Source organism: Callospermophilus lateralis, chromosome 8 (genome assembly GCF_048772815.1).
Source record: "Callospermophilus lateralis isolate mCalLat2 chromosome 8, mCalLat2.hap1, whole genome shotgun sequence".
Lineage (NCBI taxonomy): Eukaryota > Metazoa > Chordata > Mammalia > Rodentia > Sciuridae > Callospermophilus > Callospermophilus lateralis.
Window position 1 is genome coordinate 54,176,773 of NC_135312.1, and position 20,571 is coordinate 54,197,343.

At 35.0% G+C, this 20,571-nt stretch overlaps 1 protein-coding gene across 3 annotated transcripts in view; it reads left to right on the forward strand.

The window, feature by feature from the left end:
• Slc4a4 (solute carrier family 4 member 4) overlaps positions 1-15,969 on the forward strand; it is a 327,804-nt gene extending 311,835 nt beyond the window's left edge. For 2 of the 3 annotated variants that reach the window (XM_076865382.2, XM_076865381.2), the window contains exons 21-26: positions 3-71; positions 2,649-2,822; positions 4,883-5,044; positions 8,608-8,704; positions 10,970-11,049; positions 11,761-11,849. In XM_076865382.2, the coding sequence (XP_076721497.1) occupies positions 3-71; positions 2,649-2,822; positions 4,883-5,044; positions 8,608-8,704; positions 10,970-11,013 (546 nt within the window). In that variant the 3' untranslated portion in view covers positions 11,014-11,049; positions 11,761-11,849. Of the gene's footprint in view, positions 1-2; positions 72-2,648; positions 2,823-4,882; positions 5,045-8,607; positions 8,705-10,969; positions 11,050-11,760 lie in introns of all 3 variants that reach the window. The other variant, XM_076865383.2, reaches the window with a different exon arrangement.
• Positions 15,970-20,571: the final 4,602 nt, after the last annotated feature.

Genomic DNA, 20,571 nt, shown 5'->3' on the forward strand with positions numbered 1-20,571 from the left:
AGTTTATTCCTATGCCAGTACTGTATGGTGTATTCCTGTACATGGGGGTGGCCTCACTTAATGGTGTGCAGGTAAGTGTTCTGTTGCAATCGGAGTTAAGTAGTGCAATTCTTGTAGTAATAATGGGCTAGTATTGGATCTTCAAAAACAAGCATTAATCATGAATAGTTGAGTTTTAAAAATTATTTAAATAAATTATATTTATTTTCTACTTTATCCACCTTTCACCTGCTTTTTGTTTCTGACTTAGTCAACAAAGTTAGCTGGTGTTAACAAACATCATCATAAATACCCATTTTTGAAGCAGACTACTAAAAGTTATTTGACTAGGAAGTGAGATATAGTCTTTCTTTTCCTTTCTTTTTTCTCTCTTCTCTTTTCTTCCTTCCCCCTTCCTTTTAAGGGCATCTAACTTTTTCAGGGTGTCCTTCAGTGGAGTTGATCTACTTGTAGACTCTACCAAGAACAAGCTATTCTTTATTCATCTGCATTTCACATGGCTGAACTCGGTGATCAGAAGTTTTGCCCTAATAAATGATTAAAGTCAATGTGGTTTATGGACTGCTGTTGTCACAACTTTGGTAAAACCAAACCCTCTTTTGTTATGTTGTTTCTTCTTCTTCTCCTTCTCATTCTCCTTCTCCTTCTCCTTCTTCTTCTTCTTCTTCTTCTTCTTCTTCTTCTTCTTCTTTTTTTTTTTTTTTTTTGCAGTGCTAGGAGTTGAACCCAGATCCTTGGGTATGCTTGGCAAACACTCTACCATGAGCTACCTCCCCAGCCCCGATCTCCTTAAAAAAAAAAAAAAAAAAAAAAAAAAAAAAAAAAATCATTAGGAAAAAATTTATTAGGGACTTTGTTTTTCAATTGAGGTTTAATTTAATTGGCACCAGGAAACTGGAAGTTCTGCTACTGCTTTCTGGCACCTTGTTAATTGCAGCCTTATTTAGCAGTCAGTAATGTTTTAATGGGAAAAGACTGCATGTTCTGTGAACATCATAAGAATTTATTTGAACTTCAAAATAGTCCTTGCTTTCATTTATTGAATTTATATTAACTTGGTTTTAAAGTCAGATAGAGCTGGGCAAGTGGCCAGGCCCCCCTCAAAGAGAAAAGGCTACTTTACTTTTCCCTGTTTAGATCCATTGAGTGAGAGTTTCTTTAGCGCTGGGATATTTGTTACAGAATACAAAGTGGGTCTCATAGACTGTGCAAGTTGAATGTAAATGTGAGATTATTTGAGCTCATGCCACTTTTAGACTATAAATTTGTAAAAATATTGTATTTTTAATGTGTCATTGTAAGTATTCTTTATTTCCCTAAATAGAAAAATATGAACCCACTGTGACCTTGAGCTGATGGTTCTTATTTTTGTTTGCCCTTAATGACATGATCTAGAACTGCAATTAGATTCTGTGTGTTCTAGAAACTTTACTGATGGTTGGAGCTCAGTACATGTTAATTAAAGAATCAACCACATCATGATGATGGAAGAAACAGGCTAAAGGGACAGCTAGTGCTAAATTCTGCAGTGCTGTTGCCTCTAATGCCTTTCACTTTTCCTTACTTTCTCTTGATTCTGTCTCTTTTAGACCCTTTTGGCAAGGTGGATTTAGCAAAAAAGTTTCATAACCCAATCTTCATAAATGAGAGGGGCTCTATCAGTCGAAAATAGCTTTAAAGGAAGAAGGAAAACCCTTTCAATAGGGAAATCACTGCAGAGAAGATTGTCTGTGATAGTGTGGTTTACTTTTGCACTTCTTTTTCTCCAGAAAAAAAAAGATATTATTTCTGAGTTTATGCAACATAATTTCAGTTCAGCAATGATTTAATGAGCCTTTTCCATTGCAAGGGACCCTGTGATGGCTTCGTAAATACCATCCTGTTCACCATCGCTGTCAGTGTCAACTCAGCAGTTCCTTTTTGAAGTGCAGCAGCTGGCACATAGATGCTCAATCATTTTAATATCTGTGTGCTAACCTCCCTTAGATTCAAGTATCTAGTTGTCTGTGTCTTGAAACCTACTGTAATGTTTGTGTGGCTTTTCTCTTGAAAGAAATGGTAATGCATTGCTGGATATACTAGTCAAGCTATACCATAGATAAGTAATGTTGAATTTATGGAAATATTAATACATTCCCATTTTTAAGTTGTATACTTTCTTTATATCTTTAAAATATCCTTGAAATATATATATGCGATGCATAGTATTATTCCTTTTTCTTTCAGGTAAGACAAGTGAAACAGAGTAAGGTGTATGAGTCAGATGTCTTCCTTTAGCATATCATTATTTAAATGGACACAAAAGCCTCTCTCCTGAGACTTAGTAGAAAATAGGAAACTTGGAGATGAGCATCTAGAATTTATGATTTTCTCTGTGACTTTATTCTTTGGTGGCACTTTATCTCATGTATCTGCATAACATTCCTCCAAATAATAACAAAATTGAGAAGACTCATACTAGGGTCTGACTATGCTAGACTAAATTTCTGCACTCTCTAACAAGTACCTTGTCCTTCCAAAAGGACATTGCAAAGGATGTTGCTTGCCTAAATATAAATCACTACTGGTTACTTAAGCATAGCAGAAATGACTGTATGAATTGGCCCTTGAAGTAATGCAGTTGGACTCTCTTACCCTTTCCTTTCCAGTTCATGGATCGTCTGAAGCTGCTTCTGATGCCCTTGAAGCATCAACCTGACTTTATCTACCTGCGCCATGTACCCCTGCGCCGTGTCCACCTGTTCACTTTCCTGCAGGTGTTATGTCTGGCCCTGCTCTGGATCCTCAAGTCAACGGTGGCTGCTATCATTTTTCCAGTCATGGTAGGCAGTCCTTTGATTGAATCTTCCCATGAGGTTATGCTGATATCACGTGGTTATTGTGATATGAAACGCACATATGTTTCTAATGTGTGGTTCCCAAATTTTCTAGCTTTGAGCTCATAACTCTGATCCGTGTAATTTAAGTTGCCTATGTCTATGACTGTCTAGGATGAATTGGGCTCCCCTGAATTCAAATACTATTTCAGATTAACCCTGGTCAGTGAACCTCTGTGAGCTGCCATTAACTCATCAGTAAAACAAGGATGGCATTATTGTTCTGTGCACCAATAATGAATATCAAATATATAGCACAAAGCCTGAGTCATAGTAGACACCAGTGCACATTAGTATTTTCAAAATATTGTCTAATAGACCCAATCTAAATAAGAATAAAGGACTTTTAAGTCTCAACAGTAGAAGTATTTGGGGACTTGTAAGAAATCCTATAGTGCATTAGAAGAAAGGAAGTGAGAAGTTTAGTGTTTGAAGTATTTGTGGTTTGCATCATGCCAGGTTTAAGGGTAGATTACCTATCCTTGGCATGATATGATGAGAATCAAGGTAAAGCAACTAACATTCCACTCTGAATCAGAAATTTAAAAAGGGAAAGAAGGAATGAAGGCTGTTTTTGGCCTCATTACTGAATTTTATAGCTTCTCCTAGCTCTCTATTTCTTCCAAAAAAAAGAAAAGTGCACATACATAACACAAAACAGATTTCAAGGCCACCTCAGTTCTGTCTCCCCCATAATTTTGGAAACAATTTCCATACACTTATCACATTTTGTATTATTTTTTGTAAAACTCCTCTTACTTTTAGCCAAGATCATTATTTTATTTTATATATTTTATTTATTTTCTCCAAGGGACACAACAAAAAATGGTAAGAAATATTAATGGTATATTAAGTCATATTTTTTTTCTTAATGGTTCCTTACATGATTTTTTTCCTCAAACTACATTAACTTACTGTAAAACACATTAATCATGAGAATTGACTCCCACTTACCTGTTAGTATTATCTACCTACTATTAGGTTTTCTTAAGTCAGGATAAATCGAAGCTAAGCCACAATAAATTTAAAATATATCCTATAAATTACTGCTTGTGCCGAATAACAATGAGAAAATGATTTACCTTTATAAAGTGTCTTTGTTTTTTCAGAGCTTTGATTTGGTCGTGAAGCAATCCTGTAGTACAGTAGGGCAGATGTTGGTAACTTCTCCAGAAAATGAAGAAACTGACATATAGAAAGCATGATGTAAATAGAGACAGCTGTTTAATTTAAGGCCAAGCCAGGACTCCCATAACTTGCTGCATACTAATGTGCTGTTGAGCAAACATATCTTTAGTGTGCCTTCAAAAGTAAAGGAAGGGAAAAGGGATTGGTCTTTAAGAGCAAATCATAGACTGAAGACACAAACATCAAGAATATTCGATAGCAACAGGCAGCTGGGACCCCCCCTTTTTTTTCCTTTATATGGTTTGTGGCTTCAGATATCATACTTAATGTCTCTGAGCTTCAGTTTCATCAGCAGTCACATGGAGATAATATCTACTTTTCAAGTTTGTTGTACAGAATAAATGAGATAATATTGCCTAAGAGTTTGGCACAGTTTTCAGGCATATAGTAAATATTTAGTTGATGGTGGTGATTGAAGTAGTCCAGTAAGTATATGGTCTAAGCATCCCCAAATACTACCTTATCAGAGATGTCTTGGAGTACTATATATAATGCTCATTTTCTTGATTTTCATAAACCCATATGATTTTTAAAGTGTTGCATAATTAGAAATCATCTACAGGCTTATTTTTCCTTTAAACTTTTAGTTATTTTATTTAAAAATCTAACATGGAAAGAAATGGTTTTGAAAAACTATCCTTTCACATAAAAATTCTAATTGAATGGGATCATACGTGCAGGGAATAACATGAGTTTCAACTGAGACTTTCATGAAACAACAGTATACAAAGTAAGTCTCTGCCATGCTGCAGAGTCAGTCCTCATTGTGACAATGTCTGACGTGGTTTCTTTTATGCTCTTTGTATTTGCTGTTCCAGATCCTGGCACTCGTAGCTGTCAGAAAAGGTATGGACTACCTCTTCTCCCAGCATGACCTCAGCTTCCTTGATGATGTCATTCCAGAAAAGGACAAGAAAAAGAAGGAGGATGAGAAGAAAAAGAAAAAGAAGAAGGGAAGTTTGGATAGCGACAATGATGATGTAAGGGGCTTTCCAAAATTCCAAAGCTGGTTAAAAAAGCAAATGTGAAAAAAATGTACACTTTTATGCCTGATATAAAAGGGAGAGCTGAGTTGTAAGAATGTTTATCTAGCTGTGTGACCTATCATTGATTTTACTTTCATTGACCCTTTATTTACTCATTTTGGTTTTGTATATTTTGTATAGAATTTCTGTAACTATAATACATTAATAATGATATAATGCCTTCCTAAAAACCTCAAATATTTAAAGAACTCCAATCTAATAGATAACAGGGAAGTTGCTTAGTAATGCTGTGAAATATATTTGGTTTGTTATTGATAATCCAGGATATATACTTGAGATAATATCACAATTGTGTCATTTTAAGTCTAATGTGGACAGATACTGTAATTTCTGCCTTCCATAATCTATATATCTATTTGAGTAGCTCTCAACCCCAGTCTTATGCTGTTGTATTATACCAGCAGTGTATTTATGCTAAACTGATTTGGCATTACATCTGTCAAGAGAAAAAAAAAAAGGAAAGAGAATTGGAGTTTGAGGTCTTTTTTTTTTTAACCTAATTATAGTGGTCAATGTCATAATCCAGTGGTCCTCCTGTAATTAGATGATTAAGTAAAGAAATGAAATTATTGACCATTTATTTTTCTTTAGCAGACTATTTCACAGAAGTACTGATGCCCTGCTAGAGATCTGTAATCAATGCCAAGAGAAAAGCTTGGATTTGTTTTAATGCACACACACGCACATGTGAGCTCACACAGCTTATCCTAGTAGCCTTTTGAAAGGATTGCTAAAATATATTTTCCATGTGATGGGGCTGGGGTGATGGCTCAGTGGTAGAGCACTTGCCTTGAATGTGTGAGGCACTGGGTTTGATTCTCAGCACTGGATATAAATAAACAAAAAGAAAGGCCCATTGACAACTAAAAAAACGTTTATATATATATAAATAAATATATATATAAACATACACATATACACTTTCCATGTGAATGTTCTGGATTTTTACACCAAGTAGTATTACAAATGGTTTTTGTGTGTCATTACACATTCTAAAGTGCAAATGTAGTTCATTTTTAGCTTCTTTGATCATGCATGCTTAATCCTAAATTGACATAACATTTTGTTAAAGTGTATATTTTTGTTCCCATTTTGCAGATAAGAAAATTTAGACTGAGAAAATACTTCTAAAAAAGTCATTCTAAAATTTCAAATGTTAAGTTTTTTCAGCTTTGTTGAGGCACGACTGACAAAATTGTATACATTTAAAGAGTACAATATGGTGCTTTGACATAGATATTTGAGTCTTTTTTTTTTGTCAGATGAGCAGCCATAAGTGGCAAATCTAAAATTTAATCTGTGCCTCTCGGCTTATTCTAGTTGATCAATCTGTCTGATTGTATTCTTTTTGTAGAACTTGGAAATAGTACAGTGAAGGAAAGCAACAGACAGAATTGGATTTCAGATAAATTGATCCAATAAGAAAAGGCTAAACATACAAGGCACATTTAGCTAAAGAGAGAAAGAGTCTGAGGGAGCTTTTGTGACTGTCATCATCTATCTTAAATGAGAGCAGTTATATAGATTTTCTGTTTCCAATGATAGCAGAAAAAGAGAATGTGTTTAAATTACAACAAAGATTAACATGCAGTATGAAGAAAAATGATATTCTTACACATTGACTAGAATTCAGAACTTGAAATGAATTTCTGGACCATTCAAGATGAAAAAAAAAAAAAGAAGAAAGTTTGTCTGAAATATTACAATGATTAAAGCAGTATTTTATCTTGAATTTTTAGAACAGGTACCTCAGTTTATGTCCATGGATACCAAACTTAATATTCATTATACATTACAAATGTATGAACTAATATTATGTAATCCTCTTCTCTGATGTTTTTTAACGGGGAAAATGAAATATCAACTTTGGGGAATGTTTTTAGATTTACTGCTCTAAATGGGCTTCTATGGTGCTCTTACAATTCTTAGGTATGGTTTTCAACAAATCACAATAATGCTATTGTTGTATTAATATTTATCCTTTTAAGCTCCGTATTTTCAACAGATATATTAATAATGGTGTTTGATATTTGTCTCTTTTCCTCTTCTTCTTCTCTGCCCCACCCCTATCAAAGCAAATGAACAACAAATATATGTATTTGTTTCTAGACAGTGAGCCCAACCAGGAAATTTAGAGTACATTTGTGCAATAAATTCTCCACGTTGAGCCCATTTTTTGAGGGCTCTGGGTTTGGAGGGTGAGTCTCCTCATGTTCACCTCACCATCATGTGGTGTAGGATCCATGGATACAGGGAACCACATTGGACACGAGAGTTACACTACTACTGCTAATGAGTTGTAGTGACTTGCCAAAGTTTTGAACCACTTATAGTCATTTCTTAATCTGCCTGGTAGACTGTGTTGCTTGGCAACCTGTCCCTCTATAAGTGCCATTATTTTGGGAAGTGCCTGAAATAAGACTTACCATTCTTGACATTGTCATAGGTGAAGTTGCCTAAGGCATCTTAATTATTTTTTTCTTTTTTGTTAACTTAAGGGTATTGTCTTAGTTCTCTGAAAGAATATTATAGGTCATTACCCTTTGTAGATTCATCATAAAGTAATTTTCAAAATAGGCAATAGGCTTTTTGTTAAAATTTCTTTGTATTTTGACTCTCAGTTCTCATTTATTAAAATTTCAACTGAAGATTGTCTCCTTGGTACTTAGAGTTAAGAGATGAATTGGATATTTCACTCCAACCATAGACTTGAATTCAATATGGTGAATTTTTTTTAAGTACTAATCCTATAGTAATCTGTGATAGTTTGGATTAGGTAGCCTGTTCTTTCAGCAGCCACATGGTTAGCTATTTGATTATAATAATTATTCTGGTTATGATTCTTTGCGTGTCTAACCATAATAGACACTTCCTTTTTGTTTCATTTTGTCATGTTATGCTTATGTTTTCAAATATCTTTGGTGCTTGTCACTTAAAATGAAGCTTTCACTGTAAAATAGTATCTGATGGAGTATTAAAGTAAAGAAAGTAGGTTTATATCTGAGTCTATGTAGTGGGCTTCTTGATAGTAGATGTTCAACAAGTCTTACTTGATGTGGAAGGAAATGTGGGACATGATTTTCCTGGATATAGAGAAACATAAAGATGCAAGAATTTTGAAAACATATTATAGTTTAAGAAATTTCCTAGATTTAATCTGTTTTCACAGTGGCATTTGCTCTACACACATAACAACCCAAGTTTGATGATTGTGAATCTTACTATGGAAAGCTTTACAACTAAGTTCTAGTAATCTCTATTTGGTCTGTTTTAGTTTTAGTGGATTCAATCCCATTAACTCCAGAAGAGAGGAAAACAGATATGGATTAGAAAGATGATGTTGAATTTGAAAAGTTAGCAGACTGGAAATAATTATATCTAAAACCTTTTTTCTTAGTACAATGAAATGATAATATGATAGGTTTGATCAATACTGGGAGATAGGAAGGGCTGAGTAATAAAAACATTCTAAAAACAGTTATACATTCTTTTCACAGTCTGACTGCCCATACTCAGAAAAGGTTCCCAGTATTAAAATCCCAATGGACATCATGGAACAGCAGCCTTTCCTAAGTGATAGCAAACCTTCTGACAGTGAGTAGAACTAACCTCTTGCATGCTTGCTTGAATATGATTTACACCTGCAGAGAAAATATTTTAGAGATGTCATCTTCATTCACTTCCCCTCTGTCTTTCTTTTTTTTATATGAATATTTATACTTAATTCTTATAAAACATTACTTTTACATTCCCTAAACTTGACTCTTAACTTCTTCCTTTTATCCATAACCTTTAAGTTTTCATTTGGTAATCTTCTCTCTTCCCCAAGGCATCATCATTTTTTTTTCCAGTTGCTAAACATATAACCATGTTTTTCATTGATTTTTATTTTTATTTCCCACTGATATTTAGAGTTGCAGCTTATAGTACTACATCACTGTCTGTTACTGTTTGTCTTCCTTAGGTTTCAACCAATGACCAAATCTTCTCAAAAGAAATTACATCTTGGACCTCTCAATGATTAATGAATTAGTTGTTAATATTAGAATTTGGCAAAATTGCTATTTTCAATTAAATTGGCAATCATAAAACATTAGCACAACTCTTTTTCTTCCTGATTTCCTGATTTCTTTATTCCTCTTCTGCTATTTCAAAATCATCTTTGTAACTGCTCTGATCTTCCAGTGGTGATAGCCTGGTGGCTACAGTGTGATAGTTTGTGACGTGTCATCTTTTCTTTTGTAATTGGGTTAACAGGCCACTCTATAAAGACATTAGTGAATATCTGAAGCTTTTGCAATAGCAAGTAGTAGTTGCCTCTGTACTGCTTTCCACTTTGAGTTCTCATTTGAAGAAAATGCATTCTTTTAGATCCAGATACACTTCAGAGTTTGTTGATCTGTTACAGGAAAAGAGACAGTTGAGACACTTTTATAAATAGTTAATAATGCAACTTCAACTTCAGTAGAAGGTTAGCAATACCAAAAAGAGTTTGAAATGAATGACAGTTCATAAAATTTGGGTGTATTAGTTACCAATTGCTGAGGAACAAATTACCATATAACTAAGCAGCTTAATACAACAAACTTGTATTTTCTCACACAGTTTCTGACACCCAGAAATTTAGGAGCAGCCCATTTGGTAATTCTAGCTCAGAGGCTTTCAAGAGATTGCTTACCAAACTGTCAGCTGGGACTGAGTCTCTGGAGGCTTGATTGCAGTTGGGGATCTCCTTCCAAGCTCATTCCCAAGGCCTGTGACAGGAAGTTTCAGTTCTTCAACCTGTGGGCATGTCCAAAGAGCTATATGTGATATGGCTTCCCCCAGAGCCACTGATAGAAGAAAAAAACCAAGATAGAAGCTGTAATCTTTTATAATCAAATCTCAGAAGTGACAAGCCACCACTTCTGCCATTTTTTTTTTTTTTTGGTCATATAGACCAACTCTGTTGCAATGCAGAAGGAATTACACAAGTACATAAATACCAGGAGATGATAGAGATCATTGCAAACTATCTTGGAGGTTGGCCATCACCCTGGGTTTAAAGAACAAAGAATTAAAACAGTCTTACTTTTGTTTTCCAACTTGTAACTATATTTTGTAACTAAGGCTAATTTTCTGCTCACTCTTATCAATGGGATTTGATTAAGAATTTTTTTTTCTTATTTGAAGCTCCCCAAACCATGTTCTGAGTTCATTTTTTATTTCTAGGAAATTAATGTCATAGGAAGACAAACATACATGTATGTAATGTGTTTGTCTTTGGTTGGCATCTTAATTGGCATAGCCCCTTCTAAATACTAAAAAAAGAAAGAAAAAATCAACAGACAAAATTTCAAATTTTTGTTAAATTTTGTGTGCCAGTTGTTCTTCATCCTCAAAAACCCTGTAAGAGTATAAACTGAAAGTTGATAGTGATATTGGAAGTTTACCTGAGCAAAATGCACCATGAAAGAACAAAAGCTGAATTGCTTTCTAAGTACTTCAAGAATCCCTCCCCCAGCCCCACCCCATGCCAAGTAACAGCTAGAGAAAATAGTGAATGTTGAAGATGGAAGGAAATTCCAGGGCAAGCATCAGACATTCATAAGATGCTGTCACCTTACAGAAATGATTCCCCTCATGCTTTTCTTGTCATAATGACAGCAGTGATCCTTCCCAGAAAGCCTATGTGGAGGAAAGGAAGTGATTGAGACTTAGTTTGGTATATTGTTTATTGGAATTCTCTAAATTTATCTCTCTTCCTCTTTCCAGTTATGAAAAATGCATCAATTTTTATGAAAATTTTAATTTTCACTCCAATTTCTCATATTCACACAGTTCTATTACTTTTGATTTAAAATGTGTTTTTCTTTCCAGGAGAAAGATCCTCAACATTCCTCGAACGCCACACATCATGCTGATAAAATTCCTTTCCTTCAGTCACTCGGTATGCCAAGGTAAAGGAGAGTCCAGTGTTTTGCCGTGTTTGTGTGACGATTACCCCACAGACATGCAGTCAATGGCAGGTTATTGGCAGAACTCCCTGTTCTCTTTCCTCTCTCTGATTTATCTCATATAAATTACCCAACAACCAAAAGTTACCCCAGCTTTTACTAGTAGAAAGACCTCTAAGAGACCTGCTTACTCTTAGAAATAATGGAATCTTTCAGTATCATTAAGTTAAAGTCCAGGATCAATATAAGCTCTTATAATTTCAGGGTCCTGACTGATTTAAGGGTAACTGACGTTTCCTGGCATCTCTCATCCAGTTGTTTCCTTCCCTCTAACAAGGCTCTGGAGATGACAGGTCCAACTGTGGATTCTCAAAAGATTGGAAGCTCTGAATATTTTCAGCATATTAGTCTTATTGTCCTTTAATTTCAGATATATTACCCTCTTGGTACTTCCTCATTTTGTCCTTTGGTATGTGGTTTTTTAAAATATAGATATCAAGATCTTGTAAAGTTTTATTTGGATTTCTTAACTCTATTGGCACATTGATCCCATTAACAAAAAAATATCTGTTTTTAATATGCAAGGAGGAGATGAGGATTAAAGAAAATGAAGGTTGACGTGTTTGAATTCTGTATGATTAAAAAATATTTGACAGATGATAGAGAAAATCAGACTGACTTACTATTTCTTTTCTTTCTTTTTTTTTTCTTTAGTCCTCCTAGAACTCCAGTAAAAGTTGTGCCTCAAATTAGAATAGAACTTGAGCCTGAAGACAATGATTATTTCTGGAGGAGCAAGGGAACAGAAACTACATTGTAACCCGTTCGTCTCTCTTAGAACTGACAGTTTTGTTGTTAATGTTCCTTTTATTCCCCACCCACCTTTTGTCTGTTTGTTTATTTTTAAATTTTTGTTTTGTTTCAGTTTTTGGTCACTGGCCAAATAATACAACACTTCTCTCTGCTTCTCTCTTGCATAGGTTAAATCAAGACGATAGTGCACCATTCCCTAAAAACCGCATCTGGGGAATCTCCCTTTTGTTCTTATGTTTTAGATGTGTCCTCTGACATCCTAATTCCTGTCACTCAAGACAAACGCACAGATCCTGTCCTTTTCCTTTATTAAGCAGAGGTCAAAAGTATTAAGATTTTATAACAACTTTTATTAAAATATTGAAGGAACTTAAAACTTTAGCTTTGGAGCTGTGCTTACTGGCTTGCCCTCCAGACAGAGTCCCTTCTTGCTTATAGAGCTCCCCAGGACTGGAAAAAGTGCTGCTATTCTAACTTGCTCTTGCTTATAAACCCTAATCTTAGAGTTATCAAAAGAAGAAAAACTAAAGGTACTTTACTCCCTATAGAGAAACCATTGCCATCATTGTAGCAAGTGTTGGAATGTCCCTTTTTCCTATGCAACTTTTTTTAACCCTTTAATGAACTTATCTGTTGAGTACATTGAAGAATATTTTTCTTCCTAGATTTTGTTGTTTAAATTATGGGGCCTAACCTGCAACTTATTTTTTGTCAATTTTTTAAACTTTTTTTTAATTACTGTAAAGAAAATGAATTTTTCCTGCAGCAGGAAACATAGTTTTGAGTAGTTCTACCTCTTATTTGTAGCTGCCAGGCTTTCTGTAAAAATTGTATTGTATATAATGTGATTTTTACACACACACACACACACACACACACACACACACAATATCTAAGGTAAGCCAGAAGGCTAGATCAGATAAAAACACCATGTTTCTAAGCATCCATTTTCCCCTTTCTTTAAAAGAAATTTAACTGTTCAATGAAGGAGCTTGAGGAAAGGAGAGAAATTCTTACACAATGGGGTAACTGATATCCTTCCTGATAATGGTAGTATATGGGCACGGATGCTGATTGTATTACCATGTCAATGTCCTATGCAGTATTGTTAGGCATTTTTTAATTCTGAAATATTTGTGTGTTTGTGTATGTGCTCTGTGTGTGGCTGGTGCACATATGTGCAAAGTTAGAAAAAGAAAGCGTGACAGTAGACAAAGGGCAATGTTATCAAATCTCTTGTGTTGGTTTTCATAAAATTCAAACCACCTATGAAAAATTCACCAGGGGGTCCATGAAACTTGCCATTATGCAAATAGGGTAAGCATATGTTATTACCCAGACATTAATCATTTAGCAGTCCATGTTTATAATAAAAAATCCATAAGAATATTAACAGCCCATTTACATACCTATAAAGTATTATAGGAATACAGATAAGTCTATAGAGATAATTTGATGTATACATACTATAATAATGCACACATTCATTGGGGATGCAAAGAAATTATTCTTTGTGATTGGGAAACTTAGAATTGTACGTATCTATGCACATGTATACCTATTTGTGTTTCAAAGTACCATATTGAAAATTAGACCTTTATTAATCAAATTGAACATGATGTTTACAGGTAATATTTTCAATGTTTCATTATATATTGAATGTATTTTGAAAAAAACATTTTACATGATGACTTCATACTTTTGGATTCCTATAACCATGATTGTGATGAATCCTCACCATACCAAGTTTTTGGAGGAGTACTAGAAGCAGAATGAAACCTCTTATTTTGGTTTCATAATATGCATTTATTGACCCCCACTCATTCCTATATTAATTAAATTGTAATCCTGCCCTTTTGAAATTTTCATTGTAAAAAATTTATTATCCTGAGTTAGATGTTACTTTTGTAGTATCTGGTTATCTTAAACTTTTTAATTTTATACAAATGGGACATAAATTATCCTAATATTTTTCATTGAAATCACAATGGCAAATCACATTTTATTGTGTTAGAACTTCAAAGGTTATATTTTGGCATTATGTTTGTATTTAGAGCTAACCCTAAAATGATGATTCTATATTATCTAGTTTTTTGTTATCCTAAGTTAAAACTTTGTAAGAAGCCTTACCCATAACATGTTTAAAAGCTGCGTAGTAAATTCAGCCTAACCCTCATAATGGCAAATTAAAGGCACACCTGTTTATTTTTATAGAAGTTCTAGATGTAATGATATTTTTTCTCATCATGCATCAAAGCAACTTAACTCATCATTGTAGAGGGAAAAACTATCTATAGTCCCACTGAGGAGCCCACTTATTTTGTGACTGGTCAAAGGGTTGGTATTCATGATGTGAACACAAAACATCATCTTACATCTACTGCAAGGACCAGTTTGTGTCAAAGGTTTTTGTAGGTCATCACTTTAAGAGGAACTTAGGTAGTTACCACACTAGTAAACAGAACCCGAGGTCCCTGTGAGCCCCCAGGTTATCTGTATTCTAACTGAATTTACTCATTGCCTAAGAACTAACCAGATTTTTGGATGGTTTTTGTCTCTATGTAAACTGGACACCCGTCCAACAGTAAATATTTTCTGAAGTACTTCTTTTCTCCTTCATGTGAATTTAGATTCATGTTTCTAGAAGTAACGACTAAACACATTCTGAATTATGAACCAGGAGTCCTATGAATTTAGAAACTGACTGTTGGGAGGGAAGAGATGATTAGACCAAGAGTCTGTCAATCAAAGGAGTGACTAGTTGCCTCTGGTTTACATTTGAGAGAACATCTCTTGGAGACACTGTTTTCCTTGAGAAAAGTCATTCTCTCCACTATTGGTAACAACTGCTTGGAATCTGTTTATTTTGTGTGCTGTGGGCAGCATTGTTCCTGCCCCTTCTCCTAGTCAAGGTTGAGGGGTGGGTCTGTGGAGGGACTTAACTGATTTGAAAAAGCCAGAAGACAAACACCTCCCACTTCAGCCCCAACCTGAAAGAATAGGGGGAAAAATTTGTCTGCTGTCCGCAATTCAATTTGTGTGTATTTAAAGCACGTGCAGCAACACACACAGAGAAAATCTTTTATCAGCTATATATTGGTGTTTCGTATAGAGAATGATTGTCTTCCGAATATTTGGTTCTTTTATTTTTAACTGTGTTGAAGTACTTGAAATGTATTGACTGCTGAATCTCGTTAAAAAACAAAACCATTTGAGTTGTATTACAGAGGTTGACATTGTTTAGGGATGGGACAAAGCTTTCTTCAATCCTTTTCATACCACTTAATGATTTTGGTGCAGGAACTTGAGATTTTCTTATTTATATTCCATGATATTTCACATCTGCTCTCACAGGATAAGCAAGAAGCCCAGTGTCACCAAGTGGCTAAATACAGTTTTTAAAAATAGCAGCACTTCACTTTCTGAAGAGCTTCATGAATTTTCAGATTATGATTTCATTGAACTTCATTGTAGCCCCCAAAACAAAAAACAAAAACAAAAAGAAACCTTTTGTAACATATACTCATCAATCAAGTTGTGTTTTGACCAGAGGTTTGGATATATCTCATTTGCTGGCTCATATTGTTGTGCTCTATGGGTACATACAAAACTCCTGAATTTTGTTTTCCTAGGCAAATATTGCAACTCAGGGCTAAAGTTACCCAGTGAAACTTTTAGAGCCAGAAGTAACTTTGTCCCAGTCCTACAATGTGAAAAGAATGAGTAGTTGCCTCTTTTTAGCCGTTTTCATGGCTGGTACATATCTGTACACATTACTTTTCAGAATCAATACGCACTTTCAGATATTCTTATTTTTATTCTCTCAAGTCTTTATTAACTTTGGAGAAATGATGCATCTTTTTATTTTAAATGAAGTTGATCAACATGGTGGAACAAAATGATAAAGAACAGAAAACATTTCAATATATTACTAATAATTTTTTCCAATATAAAACCTAAAATTCCTATAACATTATAGTATTTTACAGTTTTATGAAGCTTTCTATTGTGACTTTTATGGAATTATGAGATGAAGAAGATGAGATATTTTAGCATTTATATTTTTCAAAATTAAATGTATACTTAAAATAAAGTAACTTTATGCATTTATGAGTGTCAAGTGCTTCTCTTTAACTCTTCAACTCTTCAACTAATTGTCCAATGACTATTATTTTGTTCTTTGCGGTATTGCAGACATGAGTATAAAGATGAGTAAGTCAGAACCCTCACCACCCCCCGCCCTCAGATTTCTTTAATCCCTTCAGGCTGAAGGATAAAGTAAGAGTCCAAATTATATGAGATTGTTAAGAATTACCTATTTAAATGTTAATGAACTGCTCTCATGCAAGGGTTCAAAGTAAGAAAAAAAAAGTGTCAAACTAAGAATAATGGGAACTATTTGATGGAGTAGAAATATTTTCACTGTTTCTTTTATAAACTTAGTGAAATGAAAAATACCATTTTCTTGAGTCTAGGATGATGCATATAGTCTAGGATGATGCATATACTCACTCTTCCAAGTAAACAAAACATTGCTAAGCTTAAGCACTTATTAGAAAATAATTACTCAAATGAACAAAATCTCAGGATGGCTTTCAGAAGGTGTATCACACACACCTTTACTGGGCCTACCCAAGCTTCCATCTGATCTATAATCAGAGTGGTGCTGGTGATGGGTGGAGCAAATGGCAGACAGGATAAATATCCACTGATGGTAGTAAAAGTTACATTGGAAAAAGTTACACTGGAAAAAAAATGAGGAAGGGCCTTTGGCTTAAGCAACTTGGAAACCCAAATTAGAGACAATAGCTTTGAGTCTTTGGGTACTACTGCTAGTGGTGGTGAGAATGGGCAGCAGAGAATGGAATGTGGATTTTACCATGGAACTGGAAGAAGCAGCAGAAGCCACACTAAAGATAGATCAAAATAAGGAAATTTTGGATTATTTTTTTAACCTACCCACAAAGAATTCATTATGTATTATCATGGGTAACAATTACTGAGTCAACAAATCAGGATCAACTTATATTTAGTAAATTATTGTCAACCCAAATAACAAAGATATTCTCCAAAGAATGATATTTTTTGGAGAATAGTATAGCATTACAGAAGGAATATGTGTGCCATTGTAAACTATGAGTGTATTTAAAGAAGTTGATGTAAGAGGGAGTTTTAGAAAGGAAAAATGAAGAAGCTTACATAAGATATTTTGAAACAAGAATCCTTTGCCATAAGATTAGTAACTAGGTAACACCAGTCTGAAGTTGAACAGATAGTTGCTGGGCAGGTATCCTTGAAGAAGTATTTTCTGAGTATTGTTGTGGCAGCATTGTACAAGGGTGTGGTTCTGACAAAATCATTTGAGAGTTACTATCAGGCAATTGTGGGGAGAACCTTCCTCCATAACATCCTGGCTTGCTTTATTTATTTGTTAAGATTGACACAAGCAACTTCACTTTGATTCTGACAAATTTCACGTTAAGAAAAGGAATGTATTTTTCCATTTCTGTGACTCTTCATTATTCTACCTGGCCTTCCTGACCTCCCTGATAACTAGGAAGTAAAATACAGAAACCTCTAAGCTACCAAACTTCTAGCTCAAGATCTAGGCAAGAGCTCAAAGCCTCACTCAGAATCCACTGACAATTTTATTTTTTTAAAAATGCTCATTTGTAGCTGGGCATGTTAGCACATGCCTATAATCCCAGTGGCTTGGGAGACTGAGGCAGGAGGATCACAAGTTCAAAGCCAGCCTTAGCAACTTAGAGGTGCTATAAACAATTTACTGAGACCCTGTCTAAAAATAAAATATAAAAAGGGCTGGGGATTTGGCTCAGTAATAAAGCACCCCTGAGTTCAATCTGTGGTATCAAAAGAAAATGCTCATTTGTGAATTTTTAAGAACATAGGAAATGAAAAACAGAATAAAATATTGATATAGGAAAATTCAGCTAGTAAGAATTAATAGCTTAGTCCAGGCAGAAAGAGAAAATATATTAAACACACACACACACACACAAAGAACCTGTGGGGGCTGGGGTTATGACTCAGTGGTAGAGCGCTCGCCTGGCAGTGTGAGGCGCTGGGTTGGATCCTCGACACAACATAAAAATAAATAAATAAAATAAAGATATTGTGTCCAACTAAAAAAATACTTAAAAACACTGTATAAAATATACTCAAAAACTTAAAAATCAGGTTATTTAGTATAGAGGCAAGGATGCTACAGTAGGTCTTAAAGGTAAAATATATTGATTTCATATTGATTGAAATCTATTGATGAAATGATTAAGTTGATTAAATGTCTTAAAGGTAAAAATGTATTGCAAGTAGTGTTGAGAATGAGGATTTCTAGCCAGGAAAAATTAAGTTATAGTTTATTTTTGTTCATTCATTAATTTTTAGAAACGAAATGGAGTAGTTGCTGGAGAACCAAAAGTAAGACATGATTCCTAATTTCCAGTAGTGTACCATCAAGTGAGAGATACAAGTAGACCAAATAGTGCAATAAAAACTTGTAAATATTACGATAAAAGTATGTGTTAGGTACAGTGATGATCCAAATGGGGAAGTTAACAATTCCTTGTGGGAATAAAGGCCAGACTACAGAGAATTTTCTAAGGCAATCTATGAGTTTGTGTGAGAAAATGTTGGCCAGACGAATGGTGTGTGAAGTGGAATTAAGAATGTAGATAAAGATATTCCAAATCTGGAAGTTATAAAATAAAATAGTGTAGGCATGTGCTATGGTTTTAATATCCCCTCTAAAATTCATGATAAAATGCAGTCCCCAATTTAACAGTATCGAGAGACAGAGCTTTAAGAGATGATCATGTCGTCAAAGACTCTGAACTCATGAATGAATTAATATCATTATTTCAGGGGTGGATTAGTTATCTTAGAGATGGGTTTCTGATAAAATGGATGAGTCTGATATGATTTCCTTTCTAGTGTGTACTTGTTTGCCCTTTTGTTATGACATAGCAAGAAGGCTCTCACCAGATGTAGCCCCTTGATCTTAGACTTCCCAGCCTCTAGAACCAAAACACAAGTAAACCTTATCTCCTTATAAATTGACTGGACTGTGATGTCCTGTTATAGCAGAGTAAAATGGACTAAAGACTATTCATTCGGTCAATCGTAATGATCAGACATCTCTATATATTAGACTGTTTGCTTGGTTAAAGAAGTGGGAACAAAAAATAGACATAGTCCTTGCTCTAATGAAAGACATGATCCAGAAGAGGGTATACAGTGACTGAATGAGTAAATAAAGTAAATATAGAATTGTGATATGTGTTGTAAAGGAAAAGGATGGTGGGAACACAAGAATAACGAGGACCTAATGGATATCGAGTGGGCTGAGAAGTGATAGTTGAGTGGAAACCTGGAGTATGTGTGGAGGAACTAGGTGGGCAGTGAAGGAAGGTTGGCCTAGGCAGAAGAAGCACCATTGCAATGAAGATGGAAGGAGCCAAATGATGAAGAGAATGTTGAATGTTCACAGGACAGGGCACCTCTGTGTAGCCAACTATCAATGTAGTAGGAGCAACTACTACATGCTCACTGGTTAGGAGCTCATGGTTGGAGTGGAGAAGACTTGAATGAGGCTGTGCAGAGATGAACAATAACAGAGGAAACAAGGTCCAGAATGTATCCCCAGGAGAGAGTGGACCTATCTGCAGTGCTTGATGTCCTAGGGCCCTTTTTCAGCTCACAGTTTGGGTTTACATGAAAGAAAAGTGGTAAACCATGAAGAGTTTTGAGAAGGGAAGCAATTTATTATATTTTCCCAGGATGAGAAATAGATCAGGGAGACTAGAGGCACGGTGACCAGTGCAAAGCATTGCAGTAACCCAAATGAGGGATGATGGTCAGCCTAGTCCACCTTTTCCAGGTGGGTGCATAGGATGGATCTGAAGCTTTTCAACACTATTTTCTCATGTTATTTATACCTAAATCTTAGATTTTTCCCTGTTTTTTTCCTCCTCCCCAAATATTAGTGTTTTTAAAATTATTTGTCTCTTTTTCTCCCTTCTCTGTTGCCTTTGTGAGCTCCCCTTCCTCTTCTTCTCTTTTTCAAAATTATTATTATTGTAGATTCTGCCTGAGAATCTAACTCTTCATGTTATGCTATAACAATCACATCTATTCCTGCAGCTACAAATACCATTTAAATGCTGGCAACTACCAAATCGGCATAGTCAGCCCAGATCTCTGTCTCTCTGAGCTTCTCACTCCCATGTGCAGGTGATTACAAAATATCTGGGCTTAAATAACATCAAACTCACCTATCATTCCACCATAACAATCTCTCATGCTCCCTGTGTCACTAAGGAGGCCATCAATCACATCGTTGCTCAAGCCAGACACCTGAGTGCCATCCTTTATTTGCATCTCTTCCTCATTTCACTCATCCAGTGAATCACTAATTCTACCTCCTTAGCAGATCTAAATTATCAATACTTTGTAAATAGCTTCTAAGTATTCTTTCTCTGTTTCCTGGTTTGCTGAAATAGTCTCCTGCTGTTCCCATGTCTCTAGGGCTGCCTGTTGAAAATACATACTCCCTACCTTGCCTCTGAAATCATTTTTGTTCTTGTGGCAGACCTGGGAACTGAATTCAGGGCACTCTACCACTGAGATACATTTTGAGACAGTCTTGCTAAGTCACCCAGCCTGATTTGAACTTGTAATCCTCCAGCCTCAGCC